Below are 19,360 nucleotides of genomic sequence, written 5' to 3' on the forward strand. Positions count from 1 at the left end.
AACCATCAAGAAAACATCACTATTTTGCACAATAGCAGTGTCTCTGTTATACTGGATTTTGACATTTGTCAAGAAATCCCACTTACTATAGGGTTTGTGGGTAAAATATAGTAATAACTGCTGTAATTTAGGCGGGCCAGAGTTAGTTACAATTTTGCATATGTAATTTCAAATTTTGCATATTTAATTTCAAAATTTAATTTCAATATGTTTTAAGAAGTTATAGATAGGCATTCAATTACATAAAAGACACAATGTTCTTTCATGAAATAAGGTTGCCTTTTGTTAGTTGAAAAGTGCAAACATACATTTCTTAATCTATTTTAGTAATGAAGTACATAACACCAAAAATAATCTGTTTCTCAAGATGCAAAATCTGCGCGGAACATGCTAACTGAAGAGAAGTGAACTCTAAGAGATGGCATACCAGAGTAGGAATTATTGTTGGCTATAACTACTGACAGTAAATTAACAAATGGATTGACAGTGTTGCTACTAAACTCACCTGATATCCCTCCACAGATTTATCAGAAACATGGTGCCAAGAAACAGACATTTCAGAAGATGACAAAACCTTTACACTCACATCTGTAGGTATTTCAGTTGGTGCTGGAAGATGAAACATATGTTAAACATTTGATCTGATCCTGTGGTAATGTTATACTTGTTTACAACAGGAATTCTCCTCACTTCAGTATTTTATATTATTTTCAGTATTTTATATAATTTTCCTGACATCACTGAGCTAAGTGTTAGTGTTTAATCTGGTTTTTCTTGAGTAAACTTCAAGTCCAGTGATGATCTGTAAGGAAAATGACTCTGTAAAAACAAAGCAATGATTCTGTTACTTGGCTCAGACTATGTATTTTTACGCTTCAACAAATTTCATGCTGAAATTTGTGTAAACTGAAAATAGCTTTTGATAAAGCCTTTGAAGCATCCAGTGATCTTTTACTAAATGGGACAGCAGCTCACATATTATATACATGAGATTTTTAAAGTTAGTTACACACAAATACTTGTGTATGTCACTTAGTCCTAATAATACATTTTTTTTATGAGAGCAGATATTAGATACACTGCTGTCCAGTGGCACATACAAACTTGAACATAGGTGTGAAATAATCTCAAGCACCTTTCAGGAAGGCATACATCATAAGGTTGGTTTTGTTTGCATTCTTAGTTCTGAACAGCAGACAACATAGAGTACAGACCATCATAACGTGATAGACTTTTATCCAGGGCTTAGAATATTACAGTCTAGTTTCATTTCATTGCTGAATTTTAAATGAGGTAAGGAATAAAGAAAGGCATAAACTTAGCAATGTCTGTAAAAGATAAAGTTTTCCAAGTTAACAACAGTTCTCTGTCGTGAACCTTTTGAAACAAGTTGCAACAGACAGGCATGGCAGCCCTAGCTGAGGAAAGCTTTCATATACCTAATCTTCCAACTGGGCATCCAGTCAACTATGCATCAAAACAGCCACTGTTAAGAAAAAAAAAATCACTAACATCTCTCATGAAAAGTATCCTAGGTAACAAAATAATCTTATATGCAAAGTTACCTTTTGTAATTGTCTTTCAATGGCTGTTAATAATGCAAATGTCTAATTAAAAATTATACATTATTGCAAAATTGTTTTCACAATGACAGGAATTTAGATAAGCAAGAGGCCTGTACACTCATTACTAGCGATCATTACTCACTACTAGCAATGGCAGATATGACTAGCAGTTGTCAGACATGGAACTTGGCTTATTCTGTGGGAACACAGAAATTCCCTAGTCACTGAAGGCAATAACAATGCCCACAGTTACAACTACAGAAACATAGATCTATTAAAGAAAATACAACTTAGTGGAAAAGCTGCCACTATATTTATATATATATGGATATTTATACATATCTGTATGGAATATTGCATGATCATATTGCTTTAAGATTTCCCTAATACCTTTGAGAAGTTGTGTTGTTTAACAGTAATAATATCACTTGCTGACTCAAAGGTACAGAAGTACAGGTGGAATAGTTGTGATCATCAAATCTATTCCCAAATCACTGTCAGACTCTTCTCTACTGTATCCATTACAGAACTTCCCAAAAAAAATTCATTCTGAAAAGTATCAGCTGCCAGGGCTTTTGCTGATACAATACTCTAACAATATTTCATCTGCTTATGCTTGTTTATGAGCTGCAAATAATTTACATCCCTATTTGTCATTTATGTTCTATAAATATTTTGCAGCCTCTCCTGAGCCAGAAAGATGGCATCAATTGCTTTCCTCCAGCCTTCTAATTCACTATTTCTACAAATAAAAGGAGAAATCATGTGATCATCACAATATATTCTCTTCACTGAAAATATAGTGGTCATCACACAATTATCTTCTAAGCAAAACTATAGAAAGTTCAGGCTGGCAGCCAGTAAGCACACTACAAGGTATGGAAGTGATTTTGTTAATGTTCTGATGCCAGGAGACAACTCTCTCCTCAATGCTCTTCAGAGTAACTTCTATTACATCTCTTGGAAAAATTCCTTCTAACCTGCCCTGAAGTTCCTGAATTGGATATAGGCAGTAGGAAAGGTCACAGCTCTGCACAGAAGCTGTGAGCCCTACTGGTAAGATTTGTACTCTTGTGCTTGAAATTAAAAAAGTAGGTTCACTGAGCTTCTATTTCTTTTGCAGTCTGCATCTGGGATCATTTAACCACAAATCTTTTTTATCAGGTATCTGGACTTTGCTAAAGTCTGTGTCAGAACATCAGCAGCCACTCAAGTGACCCTTTATCTGGAAGCTGGCACTACTGCACTTTTGCTTTTCCTCTGTCTTTGTGAGCTACTAGGCTCTACCATGTCCCTGAACCCGGAGACTATACAAAAACACTTGCCACTCCTGGCGTGGTGTGGATAATCTTAACATAAACACGTGGGAGCCTATCAGTCAGTTGTCGATAAAGTCTCTGAGGAAGGATGGATACTTAAGTGTAATTTGACTGATATTGCTTTCATTACACCATAACTATCTACAAACACATTTATACAATTGCAAAAAAGCCCCCTCTGTGTTGTTGCAGCAGCTGTTGAAGATGATTTGCTAAGGTGGCCTTTCCTGAGAAAAAAGATTAGTATTATCCTCATCAGCCAGATTGGTATTGAGGGCTCTTCAGTCTTTTTTCTGTGTGTGGCCGATTTGTAAGCAAAGTTCCCATTAGTGCTAATGGGAACCATGAAAATAAATCTTCCATAAAGTACACAGAGTACAGAACAGATTCAGAAGTGTGAGAATGTGACCCTGTTATCATATCCCTCCTCTGAGCTCTTTCGTCTACATCTGTTGACATTGTGGAGATTTTGCTCTATGGAAAGAAAAATACTAGCAGCTCTTTGGGTTTCTGGCAGAAATTAATAAACTGCATTTTTTAAGAACAGGCTTGAGTGATGATAATGCAATTAAAGAAGTTGTATATATTTCTTCTGATTTAAGGTAAACTTTATTCCAGTACTTTCTCTCTTCTGCTAAGTTTGGAAATGTAATTTAAACTTCAATCCTAAAGAGCACAGCATGTGAAACAATTACAGTAAGAATTAAGAAAAATATTTTAATGGAATGTGAAAGAGGTTTCTATTAAATTACTCATTTAATAGACCTAACATGCAAACCAGAATAAAGAATGCAACAGGGATAATTTATATGAGACTCTAAACATGCTGGAAATGTAACTAGATACAATTGAACTATCATTCCTTCACAATTTTGGGCTTAATTCTGATACTGATCTACTAAAATACTAGGCTTTAGTGTGGTTTTTAAAGAAGAAAAAAATTAAGCCTATGTCAAATACATGTATTAAGATCACAGAGACATTGCTGAATAAAGATCTAAATGTTTTAGGCAACTGCTGTGAAGAGAAGGATTTTTTTTCTATATTCTTAAATCTTTTAACAGGCTGTGTGAAGAACCTTGCATCCTGCTGTGTATTGCTTATTGCCAGCAAGTACAGCCAAGTGCTCTGCATCACACAGAAGGCAGAAATTTGAAGTTGGCTGTTCAGAACAAGTGTTTTGTGCAAGAAATGCACACCCTCCCTGCTGAAGATGTATCCTGCTATACAAATCAGTGACAAGGACCAGGTTCTACTGCTGTTGGTAGTGCTGATCTGGACCCACAACGTAAACCTCATTTCGAACATTTACTCACCATCTTGTGCTGAATAAATTACAGCAGTGAGACTGAATGGCCCATCCCCTTTGTTGTTAAAAGCTTTCACTTTTACTTGATACTGAGTTGAAGGTGGCATTGATTCATCCTTGTGGACATATCGGCCAATTTCAGGATTAGTAACTGTAACTCTTCTCCACTCTTTCTCACCAAATGGCTTGAAGGCCACTATATAACCAAAGTTATTGCCATAGTGGTATTCTCTTGACAAAGGCTGTAGAGAAAAAAAACACATTAATTTTTGCTAAACAGTTAGGTCTAGAATGAAATATAAATAATGCAGAAAGCATTGATATGTATTGTAAAAACACTGAACTCCATTTCATCCTGGTTTCCTTCAATGGCTTGCTTCAACCCCCTTTAAAAATAGGCCCTCTTAGATCTGCAGTATTAGTGTATTTGCTAGGAAAATGTTTTAAGAACTTTTTCCTCATCTGAACTCAGTGCAACACACATCATATTACCTCCCACAGCAAGAAACCAAGAAAAAATGTGTAATAAAACAGCTGTAGCTAGCAAAAAAAGACCTAAGGCATGAGGCACAGCAGATATGTAATACAGCCAGTATGTATGTGTGGAGATAGATATTCTTGCAGAAGAATCACAGTGAAGAGAAATTCTATGTGGCTGGCCCAAATTATATTAATTTAATGAAAGTTTGTCACCTAGGCAGCTGGCACAATTGATAATGAAAAATGGACACATTCAAAGAATGACTCATCTACTATCTGATAATGGAAGGGATTCAGATGCTGATTTAGACTACCTAGCCTCTAACTGGTAAGTCTTTTAATGAAATGACTCCCATTTTCAATACAGGCATTAAAGGTACCTATCCAAAGTATTTCTTAAAACTATAGCTAATCTCCTATACCTAGGAATACTGGAAAATACAAAATTAAGGAAGACAATCTTCCATAATAGATTTTTCTTCTTTTACCAATGCTCTACATTCAGTGATTCCCTTCTCAGTCTGTGGAACTTTTACCACAACTATCAGACACTGCATCCAACCAGCCAAAATCACATAATTCATCTGTGCATCAGGAGGTTGACCAGAAGCATCCTTTGAAAATAAGCTTTCTGCATTACCTTTTCCCCTAATGGAAACTTCACAGAGATGAAATAGCTTATCTTGAGGCACAGGTCTTGGAGCAGTGACACAGAGAGTAATTATTCTCTTTAGGTGTTTGCCTACTGCTGCAGCACTTCAGCCAACATGTGTGGAGATATTCTGCGCAAGGTTTTCTGAAACTTCTGTGTAGTTGATCTTCTGAATCTATCACTGTAACTAGCTGCTTAAAATAAACCAGAATTCGATCTCATATGCCAAAGTAAGCAGACTGTATGAGGCCCTAGCCTCAGAATGACTTTCAGCCAGAGCAAACTTTAGAAAGCCAGGAATGGCATATAAAAATTATATTCTGAAAGGTTTTCTATGTAATTTGAAAGCAGCTTTCCCTCCAATGGCTGCACGTAATAAGTAGGTGTAAGTAGCTGAATAGTTTGTAGAATCCACTGAAAACTTTAAAAAAGAAAATGGGAGAGGGAAACACAAATGGGAAAAAAATGAGGAAGAATGGGCATGCCACTCCTAGCTCTCCTTCTCAGCTCCTCTTTCAAAACAAGTCTTAGAAGAGCTTTGATTGCATCTCTGGCTGTCTCATTCAACCCGGGCTTATGAATCATAGAAGAAGCTGAAAAGGGGTTGGCAGCAACATGTGAACCTGCCATACATTTTGTTCTTCTCTTCTTAATTAAGGACTATTTAAAGTAGCATATGCAAATGTCAGCACATTTGGGGGAATCAATATATATTTTTATCTTAGCCTTACAGATAGATATATTGTTGTCTGTCAGACTCCATGAACCTACAGTCTCTATTTAAAAACCCTTGCTAGACATAGCATAGAAGATTCTTGGGAAATAAATACTTAAAGCCATGCTTAATTCATCTCACTAAAGGAGCTACTCAAAACAGCTGTGAAAAGCATAACATTAGGTAAGAGAAATAATGAGAATATAAATCTGCCTGGATGTATAGGAAATACTAAAGCAGTCTTGTACTTCTGGTCTTGCATTAGTCACTATTATTCTCCTGGTTATATTTTCTTTTTTCAGTTTGGTCACAGCCAAGTCATCACTGTATTAGAAATGCCATGAGTACCAGTCTTTACATACAACGCAAGAAGCAGTTCAGTAGTTTGTTAGAGCTTTTAGAAGAAAAGCTTGTGAAGTAAAATAATCTAAGTCTTTTGCACTTGTCCATTGGATGTGTTCTTTTGCTTTTCAAAAATAAACAGACCAGAATTAAGCCAATTAGGACATATTTACTTCCTAACCTATTATTAGGGGAACTAAGATACAACCTTTCCGATATATTGTAACAGAACTGTGGACCTCCTTTTTCAGAAACTTATAAATCTTTTCTTCACTGTAAAAATACTTAGGAAGACTGAATAAATATTTTGTACTCAGTTAAGAAACAAAAAACAAAAAAAAAAAAAAAAAAAACAACCCAAAAAAACCCAAAAACCCCAAAACCCCCAAAACCCCAAAAAAAAACCCAGCCAGGAAAGCACAAATCTGATAGCTCAAAAATATGGCTGGCTACTTCTGTCATACTTGAGAACTTTCACAGATATATGATCAATCCTAAGTCCAAAAAGAAGGAAATATGCATATGGATTAAAATCTGCACATTCATAAGGAGACTCCCTGTACAAGAATACATACAATTGGAATTATGACATCTTTTCATTACTTCTCTCAAGAAAAAGCACTCTTCCTAGGGGCAATTCAGCTGCTACATACGAAACAAGTATTCCCCAAAAGACACAAATAGCATAATGTGCCTTATGTATCTCATAGCCCTATGACAGTGAACAGAGAGGTCAACAGAAAACAAACTTGGTAATTTTTTCAAGCATATCACAACCATCTTTCTTTGCCAGGGGTAATGCTTCTGTAACTCTTTTTCCTGGATACTGATAGGCTCTGACATGAATCCAACAATCTTTTTTTTTTTTTTTTTTTTTTTAATTTCTTCTCGCTAGCTTCCCCAAATACCCTGCAGTAGATTTCAATTCTCTCTTTCATGCTTCTTTTCCCTATGCAACTTTGTTTATAAATTCTTATCCTCTCTTATGCTGTGATTTGCTTTCCTCTTTCCTTGGTGTATCTTTTCCCTTCTTGCTTTACCTATATCCACAGTTTAGGTAAGTTTTCAAAACCATTGCTTCAATAGCAGAATGAAGACTACTTTTAATGGTGCATTATCATAGTCAGTCTGTGTTTCAATCTCTTTGTTTTAGAATGTTTTAGATGACATTTTAGAAATGTCCAACACATAAACCCCTAAGGTACTCTCTTCCTCATTCCTTTTCATGTACTTTTTCATGACAAAAGTCTGAAAAACTATATATTATATACAAATCCTGTTCTCACAAGACCCAAACCATCCACAGGTTTCAGGAGGAGCAAGATCAGATATAAGATAGTACAGGTTTCATGCCATCTTGCATGCGCAATACTTACCATCCATGTTATTGTCAGCTCTCGATTGCTTCCACCCCCTCCACCAACATCAGAAGGAGCCACATTAGGAGCTAGTGAAATAGAAGAGACAGAAAAATTACTACAAAGTATGCAGCAGACAGCTGCAAGGCCAATGAGCACACGTGGCACACACAATTAAAGTAATGATGCTGTGCAATCTGCCAAGACTAATGTATAGCTACTGCTTCAGGAAATGTGCCAGCTGTAACCATAGCTAGCAATCATTCTTCCTTCTCCCTGTATTATCTACAAATATTTAATAGAATATTCAGGAATGGAAAATTTCTTGTAAGTCTTAAAAGAAGCACACTGTGTATTGTCCTTGTGCTTTCTCAGGTGTTGGTATGCCAAGGACTCAAGCACCATTGACTTACATGTGTAATTACCTCAAGACACTGTGATCAGTTACACCTACTGCAATGGATTTAACTTGCCATGTGTAAGGTTAAACTCATAGGTCTATCTTTGAAGCCCTGGCAGCCTAATTGTATTCTAGATTAGTGGCACATGTCTTCTTGATAGACTTGTTCAGGATGGGTAGATGTACCTAAGCAAAACTGGCATAGCACTTTATAATTTACTAATTGCTTTTTACACTAATATTCTCTGTAATGAAATACGATCTGTTGATCTATCATTAGTGCACAGCTGGTTGGTAAAGCAGGATACTTTCAAGGACTCCATTATAAATCATTCCTATATTATCATTTCTCTCAGACTCTGCACTGAGTGCAATGATTCTGTTGCTATCCTCTATGGTGTTTGTGTATTTATCTGCTGTCACTTAATATGGACACACAATGTACCACTGAAAACTTAGGATATGATAGCTTATCTACAGGGCACTAATTATGCCTTAGATGTGCATTTTTGAGCCACATGCCCTACCTAAATTAATGTGATCTTTGTGTAAAAAAATTCTGATAGGATCAGGTATTTTCTCCACTAATCAGTGAAAGCCATAAGTCACAGTGCTCAAGCACTATGTAAGTAAGATGTTTGCTGAGGCCTTCTCTGAGGGTCAGCTGAAGAGGAACACAAAGCAGAGCAGAACTAATGTTTTCAGACAGGATAAAAATATGTAAAAATAAATTTGAAATTGAAATCAGCATTCAGTGCATAGTTTGCATTATTTATTTCTGTCCTTTCTGAAAACAATTAGTGGAGATGAAGACTAAACATGCATATGACAATTTGAGAGAAAGCTAGAGTTTGTTACTTGACCTTGTAGTCACACTATCTATTATAAATTTATAGTTTTAGAGCTATGTTAGAAGCAGAGGGTTGCTAGAATGCTTAAGCAGTCAAAGAAGATAGATAGACAGGCTGCCAAAGAACTGAAAAACCTGACTGTCTGAAGTCTAACAAGTCATTATTTTCTAAAGTATCTTCCTCATTCTCTCAACCATTAAACCCAGGTTTCTCTCTGTTAAGACCAGGTAACTAACTTAGACAACTATACTTAGACAATTACTCTAATGCACCCAGAAGCTAAAATACATAAACCCTTGAGCCATTGGATTTCAAGAAATCACCATATTATTGATGAAGCAAGCTGTTTCATTAAAAACAAAAAAAAAATGCACAGTCTTAGCATACTAATAAGTTACTGAAATTAGTTATCTACCTGAAGAGACACTTCAAAATTGAAAAAGATGCTGACAAGTTTTAAGTGTGACAGACATTATTTGTCACCCACATACTACAACAAAGAGACAGTACTCTTTGTTGCTGTCTAACACAGAAAATGTTAACAATAACTACAATATGTGAACATGGCTTTTTGTTATTTACCTTTTTCAGAATTACATGAAAATGTACATAGAGTTGTGCATACTGCTTCTGTAGTACCTTTGACATTGACAGTGCAATCTGAATCCTACTGTTGCTTATAACAAATTCCAGCTCCTGGCAGAAAACACACTTGGGTGCAGAAGTTAATCTGTAAACTGTAAATTATTTATACCCTATTTTATCATGACAAGAAGTGCTGACTGATGCCTAAGAAGACTATACTACCATTTTGCATGGTTTGCCAAAAACTGTTGCACAGTCTGCCAGAGCATGGTGCTGTGCCCGGGGAATCAGACAACAGACTAAATAGACCACTTCTTGCAAAAGAGGTACATCCTACTACAAAACTGGAAAGTATGCCGTTTTTGGGGAGGCTACAAAAATGCCATGAATGTGGCACACTGCAAACTGCAGGACACTACCCCTATTTCCCATTCCCCATTCCCCCTATTCCATTATTTTGCTCCTTATCTGTGTATTTTCTAACATTTTTAAAATGTCTATTGCACACCAGATTTCTCCTGTAGATTCTTGGGCCTTCAAATGCAGCTCTTGAGTCATAAAACGTATGATGCTAGTAGTCAATTTTCGAGGTAGTGATTATCTTTTATTTTAGTATTAAAGTTCTGTGGCTTTTCCTTCCCTATCCAAAATAATTTAACCAATTTCTTTTCTTTCTCCCTAGGCAACAAAATTTTAATGCACCAAATTTGTCTTTAATGAATGCTTTGAAACTTACAATGCAAATACATTTTATTTTGAAAATACTATCTAATGAAAGTTATGACCTAGAAGGTGTAATTGCAGAAGTTGTTTTCCACACTTTGGTTTTTCATTTTCATTTTCAAAACTCAAGCTATGGGAAACAATTGTAAAGAAATTGCAAAAAGACTGCAAGTGGATGCTACTCTGCAGTATACAGGCTTTGTTGGACACAGTCTTTGTGCAGTGATACATTACCCCCTAGAACACTGCTGTTATCTCCTCTGTACAGTCAAACCAGAATATATTCTCTGGAATAGTAGCATCTAAGTCCTCATTTTGAAGAATTCATTATAAAAAGGATGTGCCTAAGCCTGAAGAATATCCTAAAATATGCTCTGAGCTATTAACACTGAGCAACCAGACTGATAAGAGAGTAGTTTGTGTTGGATAACGTCACATATGTGACGTGACGTAACAAGACACCAAACCAAACCTGCAGTCACGGAAAACTGGCATTATCCAGTAGAACACATATCCTGTCATGCATTTTTTAGTTAGAATACAAACCAAATGGTAAATTGACATTTTCCTTGTTAAATACATGCATGTATTTTCCTAAGTCCTGAACCACAGTCCCAAACATGTGCCTGCACTCATACACACACAGTCTAACAGACAGATACATTGGGGGATCTCTGAAAGATGCAGTATGATTCTGTTTCAGCAATGAAGACTAATTTGCCATATCATTAAGTTTCTTTTTGGTCTGCTTTGATGCTATCGCATCTTTGTAGTTTGGTATTTGCTTAATACAATCTGTAGTTGTGGGTGCCTGAAAATAAACTCTCTGCACACTGGATCGTACACATTGTTTTTTTTTAAAGTAAAACCTAAAATTACCAAATTGGTGAACAAAAATGTAAAAATTCAGAAACACATTTAAAAAAAACCTGACATTTTCTGTTTACGTACGAGCGCCTTCAGTTCTAATCCTCGGTGATGGCATACTGGGTTCTCCTGTCCCCAGAGTGTTTGTTGCTATTATCCGGAATTCATATTCCATCCATGGAATTAAATCGATCACTGTAGCAGATTCCATATTTCCTTCAATATCTGATGGGTCTAAAAAAAAAGATTAAATGCTTTAGAAAACAGCATTTTTACACTTAGATCAGCAACAGTGCGGTTGATTGTGACAAAACTTGCACTGTTCTGCAAGCACACATAGAAAACTAAAGCAAACTTGACACTGTACATTAGGAATATCACATTTTACAAGGAGCACCCACAGCAGTGAGTGGGAATTTGGAAACTATGACACTATCTTGGATAAACCCTTATTGACATGTAAGTTTTAACTGGGTGTGAACTAGTACATGTAGTTATGAGATTTCCTTACTAATTACATATTGTAGCTAAGGAATTTCATTTTACCTACAGACAAATGATAAATTCATAATGCAGAAACAGTAAAATAAAAATTCATTACATGAACAGACAAGGGCTAGACATGTAGAGTTCAATCAATTGATGAAGAGTGGTTTATAAAATGTGGTCCTAATTTGGTGCACCTAATTAGTGAGCATGTTATAACTTGCTATCTGGTTGCAATCAAGAAATGTAAATGTTCTTGCAATTCATGTAATTGTCTTAAGGATGAGCTTCTTTATCATAAATAAACTGAGTAACTCATGACTGTCTGCAATTCAAAGATAATAGGGGTTATTTCTACTGCTGTCTGCAGCTATGTAAAGACAGAGTATTTTCATTTATATATAAACAAGAATTGTTTGTCAAATTAGAGTCTTGTGTTCAGAAGAGGATGAGAACTGAGCTATTCTGCACTGGAAAGGCAGCTGATTTGGAATTAAAATATAAATGCAATGCCTGCAAAAAACACAGGCAACAACAGTGTAAGCACTAGATGGTATCACCACTTCCCTCTTCCTAATGATCATTACATTTCATTCCAAAGTGAGGTCTTGAAGGAGAAAGGAACACATTTTCCATTTTTCTTTCTACCTAACCACCACCCTCCCTCATCCTTACTCAAATTATTTTTCTGTCTAGTCAGTAAAGCTATTGCAAACCTCTCATGTCATCCAAGTTGTGATGTAAATTTAACATTCTGTCAATGTCCTTCCTGGGCTATCTGATCTCTTAATTTAATTTTACTGTCCCACAGATTCCCAGAACCCATTATGAACACTTGGCACAATGAGAATCTGATCCCCTTAACTGGAAAGAGCAACATAAATGTAAACAACTTATTACATAATCCATTCATACATATTTCCATGCTGTGAAGTACAATACAGTGTCACAAAACACACTCAGTATTATGAAACCTGAGATGAATGATTTGGTTGGGGGAATAATGTTAGGAGCAATAATAACAATATTTCCAAAAGGCAATGCCAAAGTATATTTCCTTGTTTCACACATTGAAAGTTATCAGCATTAACTGATAGCCTAAACATTTGGTGACAGATCAGTCTGGACTGTTCATTATGCTTCATTAATCTGGAAGTTAACGCTGAGTCAAAATGGAAGCAGCTCAGCAATTAGGTAAAAGCTTGCAGTGATGACAGTGATGGTTACTATGATGATTTTACCTGTTTTGAGGGAATCATCTATTTAACAAAAATCCTAAGTGTGGTTCAAATGAAAATGTAATGATTTTGAAAACACCAGAATAATTATTTTCAACTTTTCAGAAATTAATAATGTATATCTTTTGTGTTAGCATCTTTAAAAAGGAATTCAACAATCTGGATTTCTCCCTGTCCCACCCAAGATGTAAATCCCACTTAGCATACTTTAAGGTAAGATTCAAAGTCTGACTGCATGTCTCAAAGACTATCTCAGTAATTCTGAGAAGCAGAGAACTTCAGAGGTGCAGAGAAGTTCATCCCACCATGACTATAGCATTGCAAGTAGGGAATCTTCCCAAGAAGTGAGAAGAGTGGTTTCAAGTCTCTGCTCTCAGTCAGACAGAATGAAGATCTGAAACCAACACTTATGTTAACTCTTACACCTCCATTTCCAATTCCAGTAATGCACAGCACAAACAAAACAGGATCAGTTGCCACCTGAAATTCTTCATATTTCCTTATTTTCTTTAATTGAAAAGTACAGAATGAATAAGAGATAAAATTTACTTATCCTGAGAAAAGCACACGCTAGTCCAAAAGGATCCTCCCTCCTGCATGTATTTTTACTGAACCAAATAATCACTTATTTGAACAGCTCTAATTTCTACATTACTTTTTTTTAAAAGTTCAAAGAAATCTATTCTACAGAAGCCATTAAACAAGGTCTAAGAGATAAGAAGGGGCTGGGGAACTTTCTGGGTTTATTTTCCAAGCTCTTTGATATAAAAAATATCAGTGCTGGCTGATGGAGGCAATCATTTTCAAGTGAACTTCATATACTACATAGTCTGAAAGAAAAATATGATCCAAGGTAGAAGGCCTACTTTATCTAACTTTTTACTCTAAAAAGTAACAGATTTTCAGTTCAATATGTCAGTCTGTTTCTTACATGTCTGTAGTTTCAAGTGAAAACTTAAATGGAAGACAATCACTGAAACTATGACTATTCTTAGTATTTAGAAATGTTGAGTATGTGATATCTTAATTCTACAGGAAAGCACTTAAGTTGTAATTTATAAGGGTGGGATAATTAAACATATTAATAGGAAAATTCTGTATAGCTTGAGACAATTTATAAAGCATTCAGAGATACTAGTAGCTTAAAAATATTTTAAAATTTATGCTTTTATGTTAAATCCTGCAAAAAAATTACGTTAGCGTGTCTTGTGCTCAGGTAGATCCCTCTTTAACTGCAATTTTGTGGCACAATGATGACATCCAGTGGTTAGAAGGATAATCTTAGCTATGTTTTCTCTAGGGGTGCCAGTTTTAATGCAGTTGGAACTTAGTCTGCTCCCAGGCAAAAGCAGACAATTTTTACCAGCTTTCTCCATAACAAATACAGAAAGAACAACATCCACTTTTCATCAAAATTCACCTATAAATAAATTTTTATGATTCCAGTAGTTGATGTTGAATGTTTCAGGCAACAAGGAAAAAGACAAAAAAAACAGGTAGCAACTCTGGCTGGTTCTTTTCTGTATTTCTTGATATTCAGTTCAGGCTCTCCAAATGCTGGGAACAGAACTGTTGACAAGACACTGACAGGACAGTAAATCTGCAGCAGAAATCAGTAGCATCCCTGGTTTCCTTCTACTGTAATTACTTTCTGATTAGTCAAACGTTGTAACAATCATACTTTAAAACTTACTGTCTTTATTTCTTCTGGCATTACTCTTACCTGTTTTGGCATCTTTCCACTCTTCGGATAGAAAGGTTTTTGACTGGATAGTGTATTTAGAAATAGGACTATGATTGTCTGTTCCACGACTCCAGGTAAGTGCTACAGCAGTGTCTCTAATTTCTTCTACTCTTATACCTCCAGGGGGGCCTGGAGGACCTGGAAAAAGAAGAAAAAAAAAAGATAGTACAATTAACAAATTAAATATGCTGAAAATATTAAAATTCATCAACTTTTAATACTCTATGAAATGATTCAGAGGACAGCTGCTCTTGTATTTTATAACTACCATGATTCTTGCCTAATCAATATTGAGATAATTTTAAGTAAAAAGATGATACTTTGAAAATGTTGCTGCTCTTTTTACCAAACAAACTGAACTCAGGAAAAAACCCAAAAACTTTTCCTTCTCAAATTCCACCTAATGCTGACCTTATTGGTGGCCCACCTTTAACCTACACTTCTGCTTGTACCATATAGGCCCTGGCTACAAGTTATGTGGAAAACCCTATGACTTATTTTGGAGAAAAATCATACCGTAAAAGAGATTTCTATAGATCTCTTCCCATTTTTCTTGGTCTTCATATTACCCCAATGTGGTAAAACCATCATCAGGTTCCAAGCTACTACAAAATTCTGGTTTTGTTATTGTGCTTCTGTTTTATATGCTACGTAGTTATCTGATACATATTAACTGTTGTGTAAAAACAGATACAATGCATTAGGACTACTGAGATGTATTTTCTGCTTCAACATTAAGAGATAATAAAATGCCAACATGATCCAAATAATTATCTAACAACCTGATTGAACAAGTCCCAGAGACTATTAAAAACCTCAACAACACCATAATATATTTCTCTGCACTATTTACAGAGAAACCACAGAGAATCAAAACAAAACAACATAAAATAATGAAAGGAGGTTTCTACAGATCTAAACACACAGTGTGCCAAATGTATTTTCAGCTTCTCTTGAGCTCTTTATTTTCTCCATACAGTTGAGCCAAAGGACTCAAATGAAATTAACTGAAACAAAAGCAAGGTTGTTAAGAGCTGATTTTTAAGATGAGAGTTGTTCGTTAACTCTCCACCCTGGTAACATGCATATTTCCTATCCCAGCTCTAAGGACACACACAGGTAAGGTCTGATGAGAGACCCCTTCTCCTGCAGGACTGTTCACCTCAGAAGCCCTCAGGCTGGAAGGTATGGAAAGGTTCATCAGTCCCAACAACTTTCCTTCCTTCTTCAAAAGATACCTCTTACAGCTCCTCACCTCACCATCAGCTTCTGAAAATTGCACGTCTCAGGAAACACCAAGGACCACAGTAAAAGGAAAAGGCTCCATAGGAAAGCTGATACTGGACCCACAACTAACCCCAAGCTTGGTAGTTGCTTTAGCAATGGAGCACGGTTCCACTGGGTCCAAGTATAGTGGGCAGAGCCAGGTGCTGATATGGTAGTCCCAGGTATCAGGGACAGTCAACTGGGCACATCCAGCTGACAAACTGATGCATATATCCAAGCAGTCCATCCAGGAGACAGCTACCCACAGCACAGGCCTGAAGCACATCCAGGAGGCATTCCACAATCCAGAGCTGGAAGCAGTCACGTCTGTAACACTGCCCCAGTGTGGCCAACACAGCGCCAGTAAGGTCTGTAGGTGCACGCAGGGGCTGCAATTTTCAGTGGACTAACATCACCAGCAATTTCAAGATCACATAGAACAATCCATATGAACTGTTAAATTGTTTTGTGGACTGACAAAACATCTTCATGTCCCTGCAGTGACAGTGGCTATTCTTTACCACTCCACTGATGAGATGCTGTGGAACACAGGTCTTTGTTTTCATACTCTGCTGTTGCCTCTTCCTTACAAAAGCAGTGAAACTACCATCCCACATTTGTCATATTTCATAAGATATTTACTCTTGGCTTGGTAAGATGCTGAGTCTTACACTCACAAAAAAGGTAGTCATAAGCAGAACGGTGTTCATTATATTAAAATCTGAATTTTGAGAACAAAATGAATGCTAATTTCTGCTATAAAATAAGTCTTTGAGCAACTCTAATTACCACATTGGTAGGGGAATCAGACGATTGATAAAGCACCTTGTAATTTAATTTTTAAAACAAATTGCTTACATAATACTAAGGCATATGAACAGACCTTACTCTTTTACTTTGCAGATCTATTCTGTGGTTTCATCACTTACCATATTTGCTTTGACATATTATCCAAAACTGTTGACATTTCATGGGCTGTTAATATCCAGCAAAAAATTAAATGCAGAAATATTCAACTGCACAACAACCTGAGATAGCAGAAGTTCAGAACCACGACACTAGCTGTACTTCAGCTGCTACACAGCTCTGTGGTGTGACTCGAATGTGGGGCAAAACACAACAGCAAGGCAACTCAATGTACAAGTTATATCAGTTCTGAATTGTCAGCAAAATAGAGCATTAGCACCTCAGAATGTGTTATGCCCATAGGCATAAAAGAGAGCAAAATGTCCAAAGGACATTAACTCATGCTATTAAAACTTCACATCATAACAGATCTTGTAGGATGCATACTGTATGAGCAAGAACAGCATTTTGAGACTGCAGTAACACTTAACAGACACAAATCAGATAAAAACTGAGTGATAAACTTAACCTCAGATGTCTTGGTTTCTGTAATTTGAAAACTCAAAATAATTTTAATGTAGGCCTAGTCTTATACACAATAATTTAATCCATACAGCTTTATGAAAAATGAGAAGTGACTTAGAAATGTATCCAGGAGATACATTGAAATGATCCTTGAAATCTATTTTTAATAATGAACACCAAATTAAACAATCTAAAAATTGCTTTCACATAAGGAAAACACCCACAATCAAAAAATCTTTATTTCTTTTCAGGAAAACACGAGCTCAGTTAGACCTCTAAATGTCTGCAACCAAATCAGTACCCTGAGTAGGCTTTTATGACTTTGCTCATTTATACACTTCTTATTTTAATTACTGCCATCTGTTGATTAGAAATTACATATCCTAAACAATCAGAAACACTCCTGTCTTGGTGTCTTGTCTAGGTAAAAACCAGCCACACTTCTGTATTACCAGGAGAAGCTTACCTCTTACCACAAGGTCAGCTGAAGCTGAGGAGTTGTCCACAATTGTCTGAGCAGTGCACATGTACCTCCCTGCATGCCGTAGCTGAACATTTTTAATCAGCAGCTCACCATTGGATTTAATCTGTCACAAAAACAACACTTAGTGAAATGGTAAACATCCTTGTGCAGCTATGTGATACCTGTCTACACATCCCTCCCAACTGACTTACAGAGGTTGCTAATTCCAAAAAGTGCTTACTTAGAGGATGGATCACCCTCAAATATTGATCTGATTTACAGGACAGCTGTTGAAAGTGTCCCCTGTTTCCTGAGGAGCTGCAGCTCTTTACTGGACATGAAAAAACTAGACACCTTAGATGATTATTAACAAGTCAACATTTCTCTCTTACTTTTTGAAGCTCGTACCTGAAAACTAAATTGAGTCAAGAATTTGCTCATAAACCACAGACATACGATTTTTCTGCACCATTACTTGCTTTTTTTAAATACATTGGCAGGATAGCATGTCATGGAGTCCTACTAATAGAGCAGGAATGCTGTTTGGCTCTACCTTTTTAATCCTATGGCAGTACCTGAACTTTTATCTCAGAGAAGCTACAAGCACAGCCTAAACAAAGGTGCACCAGGACCTGCCCTGTACTCCTCTGCCCTCGCTTGCTGCTGAGTCCCCTGTCAGGCTGGACATGCTATTCCCCCAGCTCAGCTCTCACTGCTCCTTGGCAAACAGCAGGACCCCAGGGAAGCAATTTATCTTTCAACAAGGCTCATACACTCATCATCCCAGACCCTAATCCTTCCTTAACACTCTTCACCAATGTCAGACTACTGGCAAATATGCAGCCATGTTTTCAGATGTGAACCACTGGCTACCTTTGGTTGTACAGAGAGACAAAGAGCATATAATATTTTCATCCTGTGACACTTCCGAATAACCAGATGTGCACCTGTAAAACAATAAGTGGAACCAAGACCACTATGTGCACCACAGCTATTTCTTAATGAAAAACACATTTTATGTGAAGACCTTAACTTAAGTGTTAAAAAATAACTCACTTGATATATTTTGCTTATACATCCTGCATTTTATTTCAGAAAAAGATTACTGGGCTAAATCAATGCATGTGCTAATCTTAAGGGGATTTCACTGAAAACCCAAATGTTCTCACCAAAATACATCTGAACTTTCATGGGAGTAAAAGTGCTACAAAAAAATAATACATGTATTTATACCACACTATATCAACAGGGGCAACATTCAGATTTCTTAATTCACTGAGAATTGTTCAAAAATATAACTGAAACACACTCTCTCCCCCCCCCCCCCAAAAAAAATCTAATATTTAGAACATTCACTGCAATCCATAGACCTTTAAATGAAGGAATAAAAGCAATTCAGATGCAAAATGGTATGTGCAAAAAGAAACTGCAAAAATATTTAGGTAAGAACTAGTGCTATCATCATCACAGATGCTGGGTAACAAAAAAGACCTTTGAGACAATCTCGAATATTATGGGCTGTGTCTCTGCATTCAGACATTCAGAAGAAATGAAATAAAGCTAATGCCATCTAGTTTATGTTTCCTGATTGAAAAGGATGAGGGGAGAAAGCAAGGTTAAATCTTT

At 36.4% G+C, this 19,360-nt stretch overlaps 1 protein-coding gene across 1 annotated transcript in view; it reads right to left on the minus strand.

Moving 5' to 3' along the window:
- CNTN1 (contactin 1) overlaps positions 1-19,360 on the minus strand; it is a 214,117-nt gene that overhangs the window by 22,709 nt on the left and 172,048 nt on the right. Inside the window, exons 15-20 of the mRNA XM_053943219.1 lie at positions 17,738-17,858; positions 14,614-14,772; positions 11,251-11,400; positions 7,759-7,829; positions 4,201-4,435; positions 506-609 (exon numbers count right to left, since the gene is read on the minus strand). Coding sequence (XP_053799194.1) covers positions 506-609; positions 4,201-4,435; positions 7,759-7,829; positions 11,251-11,400; positions 14,614-14,772; positions 17,738-17,858 — 840 coding nt within the window. The remainder of the gene's footprint in view (positions 1-505; positions 610-4,200; positions 4,436-7,758; positions 7,830-11,250; positions 11,401-14,613; positions 14,773-17,737; positions 17,859-19,360) is intronic.

This window comes from Vidua chalybeata, chromosome 5 (assembly GCF_026979565.1).
Source record: "Vidua chalybeata isolate OUT-0048 chromosome 5, bVidCha1 merged haplotype, whole genome shotgun sequence".
NCBI lineage: Eukaryota > Metazoa > Chordata > Aves > Passeriformes > Viduidae > Vidua > Vidua chalybeata.